The sequence below is a fragment of the Opisthorchis viverrini genome (genome assembly GCF_000715545.1).
Source record: "Opisthorchis viverrini unplaced genomic scaffold opera_v5_60, whole genome shotgun sequence".
In the NCBI taxonomy this organism is placed as follows: Eukaryota; Metazoa; Platyhelminthes; class Trematoda; order Opisthorchiida; family Opisthorchiidae; genus Opisthorchis; species Opisthorchis viverrini.
In genome coordinates, this window is record NW_008751712.1 from 1749694 (window position 1) to 1763710 (window position 14017).

At 44.8% G+C, this 14017-nt stretch overlaps 1 protein-coding gene across 1 annotated transcript in view; it reads left to right on the top strand.

The window, feature by feature from the left end:
- Positions 1-219: 219 nt before the first annotated feature.
- The window catches only part of T265_13327 (hypothetical protein), a gene marked incomplete at both ends in the record, with an annotated part of 47040 nt that continues 33242 nt past the window's right edge, over positions 220-14017 (top strand). Inside the window, 2 exons of the mRNA XM_009168351.1 lie at positions 220-389; positions 4311-5187. Coding sequence (XP_009166615.1) covers positions 226-389; positions 4311-5187 — 1041 coding nt within the window. The remainder of the gene's footprint in view (positions 390-4310; positions 5188-14017) is intronic.

The following is a 14017-nucleotide window of genomic DNA, read 5'->3' on the forward strand; positions in this document are numbered from 1 at the left end:
TCGCAAGTAAAATGCCAGTGACTGAGCTAATCAAAGGGCGCCAAACCAAAACAGGTGAAACGTGTCTTCCGGCTGGTCCAGTAAATGATTCACTGTAGATGATTGTCCGTTAGCATAAGCTTCTCATACGACACTTTCAAATGAAGAGTTGCCAGTAGATGAAGTCGCTTCAATTTCTTTACAGGATGAAGAAAATTCGGNAAGTCGCTTTAATTTCTTTACAGGATGAAGAAAATTCGGTACTTCAAGTTGCAACAAGACAGTCAGCTGGATTCGCCAGATTCTTGTTCAACACAATCGTCCGGATGCGGATATTTGGATTCAGCGGTCCAGTGCGATGCATCCATAGTGGAGGAACCAAAGAAGACGAATCTTGCTTTACCTGCTCAGTAAGTTTCAATTGCTCTCCACCCCACCTGTTCAAAATCATTGTCTTTGTGCTTGACAATCTAGGTATCACACGAAATAGCCAATGATAACTGTGTTGGATTTGAGATGTCAACTTATTGTTGGTAGAGTGAGGAAATTTGGGTTTTTCTGGAGATTTCGTCCTGTAAGTGAAGCCAAGCTATGCTGTAAAGCCGAGAAGCACTGTACTGCTGCTTCATCCTTATAGGGAATCATCAGCAGTGCACATCTCACGAAACTCCGAAGAGTCTAGAACCCGCAATCTCCTGGCTTAACCGTTCAACCACGAGTAACTGATCAGAAGTGTGATTAACTCGCACTTGGACAGGATATAGCGCCGCTCATCCTTCAACCAAGGGATCCACATCACGCGGTCACAAGTGTTGACTGGCTCCTCGAGCAATCACTTCTCAGATGGAAGTTTCACTCATCGGGTGAATTTTATTCTTCCACTGAGCTCCTTATATATTGTTGGTAGTGTGAGGAGATTTCGTCTTGTAAGTGAAGCCAATCTATGCTGAAAAGCCGCGAAGCACCCTTATAGGGAATCATCAACAGTGCATATCTCACGAAACTCCGAAGAGTCTCGAACCCGCAACCTCCTGGCTTAACCGTTCTGCCACGAGCCACTGATCAGCAGTGTGATTAACTCGCACTTAGACAGGGTAAAGCGCCGCTCATCCTCCAACCACGGGATCCACATCACGCGATCACAAGTGTTGACTGGCTCCTTGAGCAACGACTTCTCAGATAGAAGCTTCACTCATCGGGTGAAGTTTATTCTTCCACTGAGCTACTTACATATTGCTAGTAGTGTGAGAAGCTTTGGGATTTTTGTGGAGATTTCGTCTTGTAAGTGAAGCCAATCTATGCTGAAAAGCGGCGAAGCACTGCTTAGCTGTTGGGAATCATCAGTAGTGCGCGTCTCACGATGCTCCGGACAGTTTCGAACCCGTGACCTCCTGCTTAGTAATTTGAACACTTAACCGTTCGGCTACGAGCGGCTGATCAGTGGTGTGATTAACTCGCACCTAGACAGGCTATAGCACCGCTCATCCTTTAATCACGTGATCCGTGGTGGTTCAAACTATTAGCCGGAGCTACATAAAGCACTTGAGATGCATCACGCTGGAAAGATTGTGGAAGATGAATTTACCAAGGTTTCGCAAAGTTTAGTTGTTCGATGAGCCGGCACGACCGTTTCAATATCCAGTTATACCCAGGAAATCAGACCTCGAAATACAGTTGATAGCTGATAACAGCTTGTCACAAAATGCCCCTCCAGTGGACACAATGGAGGTGAAGAAAGCTGCGGCGCCTTTTGTAGGGAGCAGCTATTAATACGTTTGGATTCGCATCATACAATGATGAGACGGTGCTAGAATGAATGACCCGATCAAGCAGGATCTTGACACTCCAACAACTGGAGGTATGATCGCCTATCATCTAGACGTTCTCTGAATGTACGTCGCCAACCGGGGACACCGTAGCAATAAAGAAGAATCGGGTAAGAGAAACATTCATGTTTATGGAATTTCGTGTGAGTTCCTTGCAACTGTTGTACCCGGCACAACTTGACATTCGTCACTAGTTGATACCCAGTCAAATTCGATCTGCAGAGCAGCCGGTGCACGGCTTTGACGGTGCCTGTGTAAACGTGGGCTGTTTTTTCACCACCCATGTCAAATAGTTGGACCGGCAGTCACGCGCATTTACCACAGAAGAAACAGAATCTTCAAAACAGTCCTCATCGAAAGCTCGATTGCTTTTCAACCAACAAACAGCATTGGACATGAGAACACACACACAGCTGGGATGGTGTGGCCAACAGCGTGAATAAATCTGTCCAACTAGTAACTTAAAGCATGTGTTGAAGTTCCCGTTTCCGACAGGATAATTGCTCATCAACCGAGTTCTCTCGTTCATTTTGTGACGGTGGGTGATACATGGATGTGGTTCGTCTCTCACAGTCTGAGTGAATATTCCACATCTTTGCTGTTGAACTGCTAAAAAACCGAAAAACGTTTCAGAGTGTATGGGACCTTGTTGGACACCGATTTGGGACTTTGGAAAAAAATGAAAGCAAGTTTGTAGGGTGAAGAAGAAACACCCTGGAGGGGATGTTCAAGAACCTCAGTTGCGCTGAAATTACCTTTGCAGACGTCACAGGTGTCCTGTAAAAGTTTATGGACAATCGATGCCTTTGGGAAATCACAGAATCAGCCGAAAACTGGCAAACAAAACATTAAAAAACCACGATTGTTTTGAACAATAATAAACCGGTCTGTAGCAGTGTGTTCTGCCCGCTAAAAGTAGAACTAAACGTAGTACACTCATTTGCAAACAAATTGGGTTTTGCGGGAAAATCACCTGGGAATTAGCTGAGTCTCCCGCTTATGATGTTTTTAGGCAACTGTGCTGCATCAGACCACAAATGAGTGTGTCACGCTATTTTCTTGCAATTTGGTTTCAAGTAGAACCTAGGGTTGACGGAAAATCGGGAACTGTGCCTACATGACGATCCCCAAGAAGGTCGAAGCCGAACGTGTGCTGTCGAAAAGAGCCCTTCGAGGAAGTCGGTCGACTGGCACACGCAGCACGCGGTCAAGCCAGTCGTTTCAAAATCGTCGCAAGACTCAGTGGTACACTACTTCACAGACCTTAGTTCCATAAAGCATTTTCACCTTCCAAGTTGAAGGCATTACTTGCGGTCGAAAACGTCATGGTTGTTCGTCGCAAAAAAATTTCTGTGAGGATGACTGTTTTAGATTTCGAATACAAAAGAAACATTGGATCAGTCCCTAATCGTTTTGTGTACTCAGCTTACGGTGATTTTTCCAAGACTGAAACTGTCCAAACTTTTGACCACAAACTGAAACAAATTCCCTGTACTGTTTTGTACTTCGAGCTGACGGAAAAGAAAGTTGTTTTGTATTCTTAGAAGAGTTAATTATGTTCTTTAGGGAAACTACTCACATCTCGAGTATCGCACCAACTGAAGCTTGAGGCGTCCTTTGTGCAGTGCACTCAGTTAAAAACCATCATAAGAGAAGGAATAAGCAGGGTATCAGACCAGTCTTGCGTCAAAAACAAACTGGAGCGAGACTACTTGTATTTAAAGTGTTAAGTAGTCATTATCTATGAGTGCGGTCTGTAGAAGAGGCTGTGAGGTGCATTGGTTAGTGATCTGGTTGTAACGGAATAAGGTTGATTATCAGAAGGTGATAAGCACTGACAAATGTCTGTTTTACCAGAATGATGATCACAAAAGTTTCGTGCATTCAATAGAAATAAATACAATACAAGAGGAGAAAAAGCCAAAAGGTGACTAGTTGTTATTGGTACAACTTTCGAGAGCCCCTGAGTGGAGTTCCGGACGCGGGACGCGACTTCTCTGCAGTATAGCTGCTACACGCGTTCCGTAGTTGGCCGTGGAGACTTGCGGAGCTCCGCTGACTTCCTGTCCTGTGAGCGCAAATGTGTGTTCAGGCCGAGATGCGTGCTTATTTATTGTGTGCAGTGTGCAGAGAGGGTGTCCATCCGTATTTGATAATTTCATGAACGCGAATACAACTTAGCCTGATGTGGTTGAACTACGTAAGTCTGGCGCGTGGCGCGTAAACAAAAATGGATGAGAAATTGTAGTGTACTTGTTGTCGGCCAAGCTTGCCACTTGGACAGGAATTGTCACGTGATTTGAGTGTTTGGGATGCGTGATGATCTAGTGAGCGCCGCTACTAATTTATGGAAGAATCGTATGGTAAGGCAGGGCAGGGGGAACGTTGATACTGCAGCTAAGGTGGCGATGCAAACATGAAGCTTAGAATAACCTCTTTTCACCCTCTGATTGATTTGACTGTAAATTAGATTGCACACTTGATTTGTCCATTCTCCCCTACAAGGGCTCTCGGATTACTGTTCGGAGTATCCTTGACTGTCCTCATCACACTGAGTTCTTCAAAACAAAGGATCATGCAAGCTGCTGTGTCGAGTGGCTATGACAAAAGCTTTGGCCTGTTCGATGAACCCAGTGAAGCTGAATATATTAGAGTGCTGGATGTTCTACGAACGCATGTCAATGAATTGTATGCCTTCGATCCACGAGTGGATTTGTCCACAGACCCCGGCACACAGTTGGATTACACACTCAGTCAAGGACGTTTGTCTGCTCTTTCCTGGGTGGATCAAATGCAGTCGAACACCCTGTGGGAAATGAATCTACACATACCTAATAAAACAAGCCGGGAGAAATACTTCAAACAGCTGATTCAAGAATCAAGTGAACCGGATCGATTGGACCGCTATGCACATGTGATCATATTCCACGGAGCCAATCAGCCAGCCGAAGTGCGTGAGTATATCGTTGGACCAATGCATTTAAACAAAATGACAGTTACTGTGGAAGCCACTCATCCTTATTTAAAGCGTCCTCTGGGCGGTGCCGAGTACGGGGCGCTATTAGACCTTCTCGCGATTATATGTGACCAACTGAAGCCAATACTTGAAGTGTCCTACGACGCAAGTTATTTCATGTCGGGCCCTAGCTCAAAGTGGTTGGATGCTATCAACTTGTCGACTTTCGACCGATCGGCAAAGCCAGCCACTCGATGTCAGTCGTCGGTGATGCTGGAAAATGTAAGAGGAAAGGCGCATTGTCTCATTCCATCTTTTGCTTCCCCTCTCGTGACTAGTTCCAACCCAAGGGCACGTCGTATCTGGTTCCGTTTGGTGCGCCAAGTTGCTCCTTTCATCCAATACCCTGTGGACATACAGTTTGAGGTAGGTTGTGTGTTTCGTCCACTAACCCGTTGCTCACTTTCGAGGTCCTTAAGACACGACATTGGATAAAATTAATGACTTTGTGAAACGACACCTTAACATTTAACACACGTTTGCAAATGAGTGTATTTCGCTAATTTCGTGCAATTTGGAGTCCAATGAAACAAAATATTGACGGAAGTCACCGAAACATGAAGCGGCCTGGTGCAGCACATTCAGTCGCCTAGAAGGATCACAAACGAGAGATTCAGCTGGGTTCCAGATGGGTCTCCCGCAAAACCAAATTTGTTTGCTAATGAGTGTATTTCGCTCTTTTTTGTGATTTGGGTTGAAGTTGAACATAAGTTTGACGGAAGCTTGAGGACTGTGCCTAACTGATGAGCCCAAGAAGTGCGAAACTAGTCTCGAGATGTGGAAGAATTTTCAGCAGCCTTATGAGTAGTGCATTAGGAAAATCGGTATATTATGAAAAACGGAGGATAGGAGACACCGGTAGGGTGCGTATGTCTGAGGTTTTTATTCTTGAATCTGGAAAAATGAGTACTTTGATGAGCAGCCTTTTTATCCATAATTTTAGCTGATTTCAGTGTTTTTCGGTTAATCAACAGATGAATATTTCGCGACGCATTCAGAAGCGAAAAAACAGTTAAAATCTTTTTGTCCGAAGGAGTATTCGATGGAATTGTAGGCCACTGTTTTGATTTTATCGTCCACCTGTGTTGATGTATGGGCTAACTCATTTCTGATCCTCTCTCGCTGTCCGATTACCAGCGTATTGGGTCAGGTATGACGAAATGATAAAAATGAACACAGAAAAATACCTGGTTATAGGGGTACAGTGAACTTTTCACTTCCTCGTCTCAAAGTAATCCATTCGGTCGGGCATTGCAGTGCATTCCGGTACAGTTTGATAGGAATGATTTACAACTGATCTCCGTCTTGAAAGCTATAGAAGATTCCGTCCCCTTGGTACGCACCAACACGCACCAACGGTACGTGTAAGTCATAAATCCAACGGTGTGTTTGCAATTCAAACAGAATAATAATATTGATAGTAGTAATAGTACATTGAAGGATACAGTCTGGATAAGTTCGCGCCGTGGAACCCCGGACACGGGGTCACCATGCAGGGGGGTGGCAGTGACCAGAACAGCTGAGTTTTCCGGTCCTTCTGGCTTTCAAACTTCGCTGCCAAGTCACTTCCTGACCTCCCGTGGCTCCGCTCCACCCTCCGTATGGTTGTGCGTTTCGATAGACTGGTTTGACTGACATGTGGAGCAGATAACCAAGCTCACATATTTAGGAACACCAAATTAGCTATCTTTCGTAGCTCCTACACCATTTGTTGCCTTCTTTTTTCTTGATGCATTTAAAGCGCATGCAGGTTGCGACATTGCGCTGTGTGGACAGATTTATCTATTTTTAGCACGAAGATTACTGGAGATTAAAAATTCACGTCCCCACCGTCCGACCGTGAAGCAGAATGAATAAAAATCCATCCTACTGCATTTTTTACATTCGGTTTTAAAGTGAGCTTACTCCAACCGGTCTGGAATGTCAATCAACCTCTTACGGGCAGGTTCCTTCTATGCTTTCCCAGGTTTATGTTTTGGTCTTTTAACAAACCTATGCAAGGCAATTAATTACGGAGATTTGACACTCTAAGTTGTTAACAAACGACCGATTTGTCGTTATACCTCCGACTCGTTGAATGTGTTGCAGCTGACGTTATTAAAGTTTGTCCCCCCGGGAGGTTAAGGCAATGTGTTTTCGTGTGCCTGTCTTTAAGTGCATCGGTCGCCTTGTTCTGGTCTTCTAGGCGAAGAAATCAGCAGGCAAATAGATGGAAGGAGCGGATTTATCAAAACGATCAATAGTCGCTTGGCTAAATGTTCAAACCCACTGGGGAACCATACTCTTTTGAGGCCACAAAGGCGAGAAGGTACACTACATGAACGTCGGATAATAAGCTCAGCTGATTGGCAGGTGGGTCTCATGTTGTTTGGAACGTTCGTGAACCTAATGATTTCATGTTTCCACAGCCAATCGAAAGCTACACATGGCAATCAGCACTTTCATATAGGAACCCAAATGTTTATTCGATGATGACAAGTCCCACAAACCCGATATTTCATCCTACGTTTCTTACGCAGCCGGTTTGTGTTCAGTGTTTATATTTTATGGTTTTCCAACCAGGCAGCAAATCAAATAGGATTGCTCTTCTGAATCCACTATCTTCAAAAAAAGCATACTTTTGGATGGCGTCGTTTGGTCTAATCTATACAGAAAGAATTTTAAATCAGGCATTTTTATCCACCAGTGATGAAACAGATCCTGAATTCGTCAGGAAACCTTCCAGAACCTGAACTCTTTCCGGAGACGAACCGAAAACGTTAGAGCTCCGCTATTTGATCCATCACTTTTCACAACCAAGCACCACTAAAACCCAACACATTGCACGAGAGAACGCCTGAAGGAAAGTTAACGCGATTCAGTGCACTTCTCAGAAGAAGATGACTTTCGTGAACCCAAAGGTTTTCTCCACAGAAATCCTCTTCCTAGAAAGCAGTGAATGATCCTTTAGATGGAGCGTCTAACCATCGATCTAAAATGATTTTTGATCAATAACCAACATGGTTAGGGCCTATTGTTCCTTACTAATTGAGAGTTTACCCTATTCTGTCCCAAGCCGAGCAACGAGGAAACGTTCCGAAATTGGGGTACGGTTAATCGATTTGTGGACATCGACCTGGTGCTTTACTACTCTGCTTCGGGTTCAGTCGGTATCGCACGGACAAACAGCGCGTCTACTCGTTTTAACTAGCATTTAGCATCTTACTTCATGGTGTTCAGGTGTGACGCTGTCATTTTATTAAAAACCAAACCTGGCAGACAAACTCCGATTGGAGTCGCCCGTGAGGCAGATCTTCGTGGGTGGAACGTTTAGTATGACACTGTGTTGAATTAACACAACGGGAGTGATGGAGTCACGAGGTACGCAACTAGGCTGTAAAATGGTGACCTCAAGGTGTCTGATTTTTTAGCATGATATCGATTAGCCCTCATTGCTTGCTATGTCTCCGACTAATCGTATGGGGTCACGAGGACCCTATCCTGCGAGTTGTAACCGTTATTCAAATGTAGGGTTCACAACTGGCTTCCCAGCGAATCTAACACTCTAAAAAACTGGTGAAACGAGGAACGCGCTTCGCGGCGGAGTTGTTTATTGGAAAATATCAACTAAACCACAAACAATTGGACAGGAAGGTAAACGTTTCATATGAACCTTTTTTTTAAAAAAAAACTGAATATCCGCCTTCCTGAACCTTCGGAATATTCTTTTTGCTATCACGCAATTGTAAACGAATGCTGCAAAGCAGTTCAACAAATTCCGTAATAAACCCAACCTTTTATCAGACACGAAACTGAGTTACGTGAAAACCACCTACTACTCACATACCTCGTCAGTAGTATCTGCCGCCACACGCGTAGTGTCTACTGGAAATACCTACCAACATGCCACATAGTTACTTATCCTCCAATCGTACGAAACTGTCTCTCCATATTTGACCGGGCGGAAATAGAGATTATGAAGACCCACTGAAATATATGACAAAATACATTCAGAAAGCATACAACCAAGCAAACAAGCAACAAACTTACAAGCAATTCATTTTCCAACTTTTCTATAGAACTTTCGATACTGGTGTTCATCACTGGAAGTGGTCTTGTTGTATCCGCCTGTGCTTTTAAACGAATCACTGTTAGGGCACACCACATGCCAGAAATGTTGTGAACGTTTTTGGTGGACTTTTACTTTTACCGTTTCAAAATTTTCCAAGTTTGCTGAAACCGTCTGGGTAGCACAGTTTTTCCTTTCTTGCGACTTGCAAGTGAGTGCAGTGTCCTAGTTTCCATCGGAATTGTGTTTCACTGGAACACCAAGTTGTACGCCACTGGTCAAATACGGAATGACGTGAACGGAATTTATCTCAGCTTCCCGTTAACCTACAAGTGGATGTTTTTCGCTCACAGACTAAAGTGGTTTCACACACATCATCAGAAGTCTCTTCAAGGTCATGGAAACATCCAAAACGAACATATATGGCAATATAAATCAACATATCAGCAGCTTGTTGCGCAGCACGTGTAGTGTCCAGAAGGACTACTGTGTGTAAAAGAATCACGACAGCTCACATACCGATCACTTCTTTAAACAAACTCAGCCTAAGACCTAAGAAGGAGGTCGGAAAAAACAACGCGGTCTACCGAAACAATTGCTTCAATCGGAAAAATAACACACCAGTGAAAACACCCAATACGACGGTTGGAAGGCCTCATTGTTTCTGTTCGATCTCCCCAGGAACGGACTCTCAAGGTCACAAGTGCGACTAGGAAAGTGCGAAACTCTTAGCACAAGAAATCCAAAAAATCTGGGAAGTGGGGAGATTTTAACTGCATCCAGTTTCCATTCTTCTATGTATAAAAGAACGGCGGTTCAGNAACCGGCGGTTCAGCCAGAACCGATAATTCCACTAAGAATACCGAAGACCGGATTTCCAGTGCAAACATTTCAACGAAAGTCACAGGACAAAACACAAAGAGAGCCCATTCAGGGCGTTCCATAAGCATATCAGCTCATCAGAACACGAGCTGGCGAGCGGCGCTGTTTATACAAGCAACCAATCACAAGAGGAGTGCAGTTCCGGTAAACAGTGCTAGCATATCCAATGCAGGCAACCACCCAGGACACTTCGGAGATCGATCCGCAGCGCTTCACTTTACACAGACGCACTGACGATGTCGTTTCCAATAGTATTCTCAACGTTACCGCAGTTTGCCTGCACGTGACCGTTACCAAGCTTGTCAGGACGACGCTGAGCCTCGTTTCCCCTTGAGGACGGCTAAAATACCTACGGGAAATCCAACGAAAATGTGTTATTCTTGCTCCAATGAAAACCCAACCAGCCACTCTATGAGCTATAATCCATCCATCGGTCCCAGCTGCTAGAGTTCCGATAACCAAAAAGTGGTAGAGCGTGGTACATAAAGCCAATGACAGCTGGTCGTTACATCTTCACTTGGTTGCGAAACCCAGTGGCCACGCATTGATTCACAAGCACAACTGACTCCGCGATTCGGCCATTTCCGCCTGTGTCATTAAACACCGGGTGTTTGTATTGAGTCCCTGAGTCTCCATCCTAGGAGGCTGTGGTTGTCCACCTCTGGGTGGCTTCTACTCAGAACTTGGCTGGGTGAAAATGGCTCTCGGGCAGAGAGTCCTCTGGCATGTGAGGTACATGTCCTATCCAGCGTAACCTACGAAGCGTGAGTAGTTCATCTATCGTGGGAGAGTTCCTTCTTCCGAGGACCATCTGGCGTACCCCAGCATTACTTGTCCGATGTTCCCACCACACTGGACCAATGTTTCGGAGGCACCAATCGTCAAACATTGACAGCTTTCTCATGCCATTTGTGCGTATAGCCCGCAATTCTGTTCCAAAAACTTATATCGATCGCAGTACCCTAATGTAAACCGAGTTCTTGACAGACTGACTAACATGGTATGGTGGCCACAGCTAACCATCATTCCAGTTCTACCATGTCAATTACGGAACCTGACAAAAGTGACCAATTATTGACTACTCACGAGTAGGCAGTTAATCAGTGAAATATACGTTTTCCTGACTGTGATGACCAGTGTGAGCTGACACTTTAGAGAGCAGCCCACGAGAGGATGAACCATGAAGTGATTTTCAGCACTAGAGCTCTGTGTGTGACCTCAAGTCAAATGATTGAGAATGTGCAATCGGTGATTAACGTCGGCTGTTTGAAGACCTACGTCGAATTCTCTGTCTCCACTCCCAGACTACTCAGGGTTCTTCCTAGAGGCTCTGGGCGACGGTTACACCATTGCAAGGCTGTATCTGTATATTCTATGTATATCACTAGTTCAGTATTAGTATAACATTGTGTGTATTACGTATTATAATGATTTGTGTGAGGTATACTGACATGATTATATGCCTGTGGAGTTAAGTTGAAGTCAAGTCATGAGCACAAGCGGTCATTGGGCTGATGACAACAATATCTGAAGTCTATCATAGGTACAGGCATGGGATTACAACGAAGAACTTACTTTGAAATGAACTGCATACAACATTTTTGACGAGTAGGTGGGCAGGGTAAGGCCTTGCTCCAGGTGGCTTTTACGGTAAAACCCTCCATCTTGTACTCTACACTGGAGCACCCTATGATGAATCAACACTTAAGTCAGGAACTTCACAAGATCAGATTTTAACGATATACTGGTCAAAAACTTTTACAGCGCTGAATACCGACTGAAGTAAAGACATATTTGAAGGATATCATATCACAAAACGGCTCAATAATCATCGGGCTCCTTATGGTTAGCATTGCTTTCATCATTATGAAAAAGCATCTTTTGGCGATGACTTGTGTTTATTGATTCGTACTCAGAATTGATTGCGGGAGAGATGCCTGAAGCGGTTAGAGCGCGGATTTACTGAACATGTAGTTACCCAGTCACCCACATACTTGACTGCTCAGCTCACAATCGCTCGTCGGATCATGAGGCTTGTCTTTTTTCACACTCACAAACACGTCACATTAAGATGACTCATCAGACATCGATTACTGTACCCACCAGTGAGCGTAGCAACAACTCATGTGCTGACATACCCACGTAGACGCAAACGGACCTATAGACGGGGAAACCAAACACAGCACACAGACTCGCGCGCGCAGGCAGCGGGAAGTCAGCCACTCCACAAGTCCACGGACAATTATGGAACACGTGTAGCAGCCATACTGAGGAGAAAACACGTTCCCGCCGTCCGGACTTTCACCAAGGAACTCTCACAGACGATAAGCTCCTCTTTTGACTTGCTCCCATTTCGCAGTGTATTTATTCTTATACGTGTTGCAACCCACCACTGTCGACCGTACTAAAAACTTGTATTAGTGTATATACCTGCTGATTTGTATCATGGTCATCATCAGCAGTGCACTGATAAACGGAAGGTCCGCGATTCGAACCCGACCTCTGCCTCTCGACTTCCCCTGTCTAGGCTTGGGCAACCTTGGAGTATCCCTCGTGCAATTTTCGGGTGACATGGCAGTTAGGCATCGAAAGGGTGCTGAACGATTTTTTCCACTCAGAGTTAATTGTGTGAAAAAAACACTAGGTCTTTTTGACGTTTATGACCGGTGACTGCTACTCAGGTTAACTATCACCCTCCCACGAAGAAGCACACTCTGTAGAAACATTCCGAGTTTCTTCATTTACGGGCCCCGCCGAAAGTGCAAATTTTGTTGGCGACAATAGCTTTCAAGGAAGGCAAGTCAGCTTGCTACTCTACTTAAAGCTATCTCATGCGAAGGCCTGTTAAGCCTGTTTTTGTGGAATGTAGGTAGCTCGGGTGCGCTGCTTGGTTGTTGGTCTGTTCACCGAGCTTGTCATTTGGACTGCATACGTTTCATCACCAATCGAGGTGACATTGTCAGTGCAGGGTTGAGTGGCTGAATTACCCCTCTTCTACCTGTGACTATATAGCTTCTAAACAGTATCTGGTAGTTCTGGAAACGGTCTTCGGGTAGTTTGACTGGTCTCCTGTGAATCTTACGTGGTCTCAATCTCCTGTGTCTGGTTGGTTCGTTGGGCGCATTCAATTCGGCACTTCTGTGTGTGGTTATTCTGTTGTGATTCGGCCGTTTTCTTCTTAATTTGTGGTATGATTTTGTTCCCTTGGTTGACTGATTCAGTGGCCTTCTGTTTTAAGTGATTATCTTACTTCGATCCGTTGGTTGTCGTTAGGTTTCTTGGCTCAGAGTCCCGTGACTATGTGGTTCTTTTGCTCGTAACGGCTGATAGACTGGGTCAATGTCGATGTGTTTATTGATAGGTTTTTGTGTCGAGTATCACCCCTCGGCAAATTCTCGCTCCCGTTTTGTTCTTGCGTGAGGAAGTATTTTAACATTAACCCAACTGGACTTGTGTCCTTCACGAAGACAGAAAAGGCCTGTTTTTTATATGGTAGCAAAGTGAGAAATTCAGACGACACGGGGATAACGACAACACTGCTAGTATGAATCGTCGCCATTCTAGCTCAGCCACTTACCACATACACGATAGGTTGCAAAAAATGTGATATTGGAAGATACCTGTCCTCTCTTTATGTTATATCTGCTGATTCTCCGACCTGTGGTATCTGCTACTGACCCGCTCCAGTGTCCAGTGCCTAGAAAATAGACTCACAGAAGGGAACACAGCAGCTATATTCCGAACAAGCGAGTGCGAGAGCAAAAATTACAACGGCCCCACGCTATTTAAAGAGGTCTTTCTGACAGTGATCCAGGCTGTCTGATGGGCGTTAGTGATCACCCATCAACATCGATCGTGCCTCTGTGAAAAGCCTGAACGCTGATCACATTCGGTCGTGCTTCTGTGGCGTGCATGAACGTTCATCAGCTTTTGTTGATTTGATTGAATGATTGACTGGCCCGGACGCTTGTCGGCTTTCTTGTTGAGATTTTGGTGGAGCAGTAGGTTCCGGGCATTCTGAGGATACTTTCAGGAATCTGACCTTCCTGATGCTCTATATTACCAGACATCTGAACAGTAAGCAATGGATCACCTGCGATTCACTGGTTTTCTTACCCATGAGCAAACTGAAATCGCGGGAGAGTGGAAATGAAGATAGCTACTGTACGAGACATCGAATATGAAAGTCTTCAATACGGAAGACCATGGAGATCCCCTTTGTGTCTATGCTAATATACCATCTTTCCGACGTTTGTGTAGTCAAGC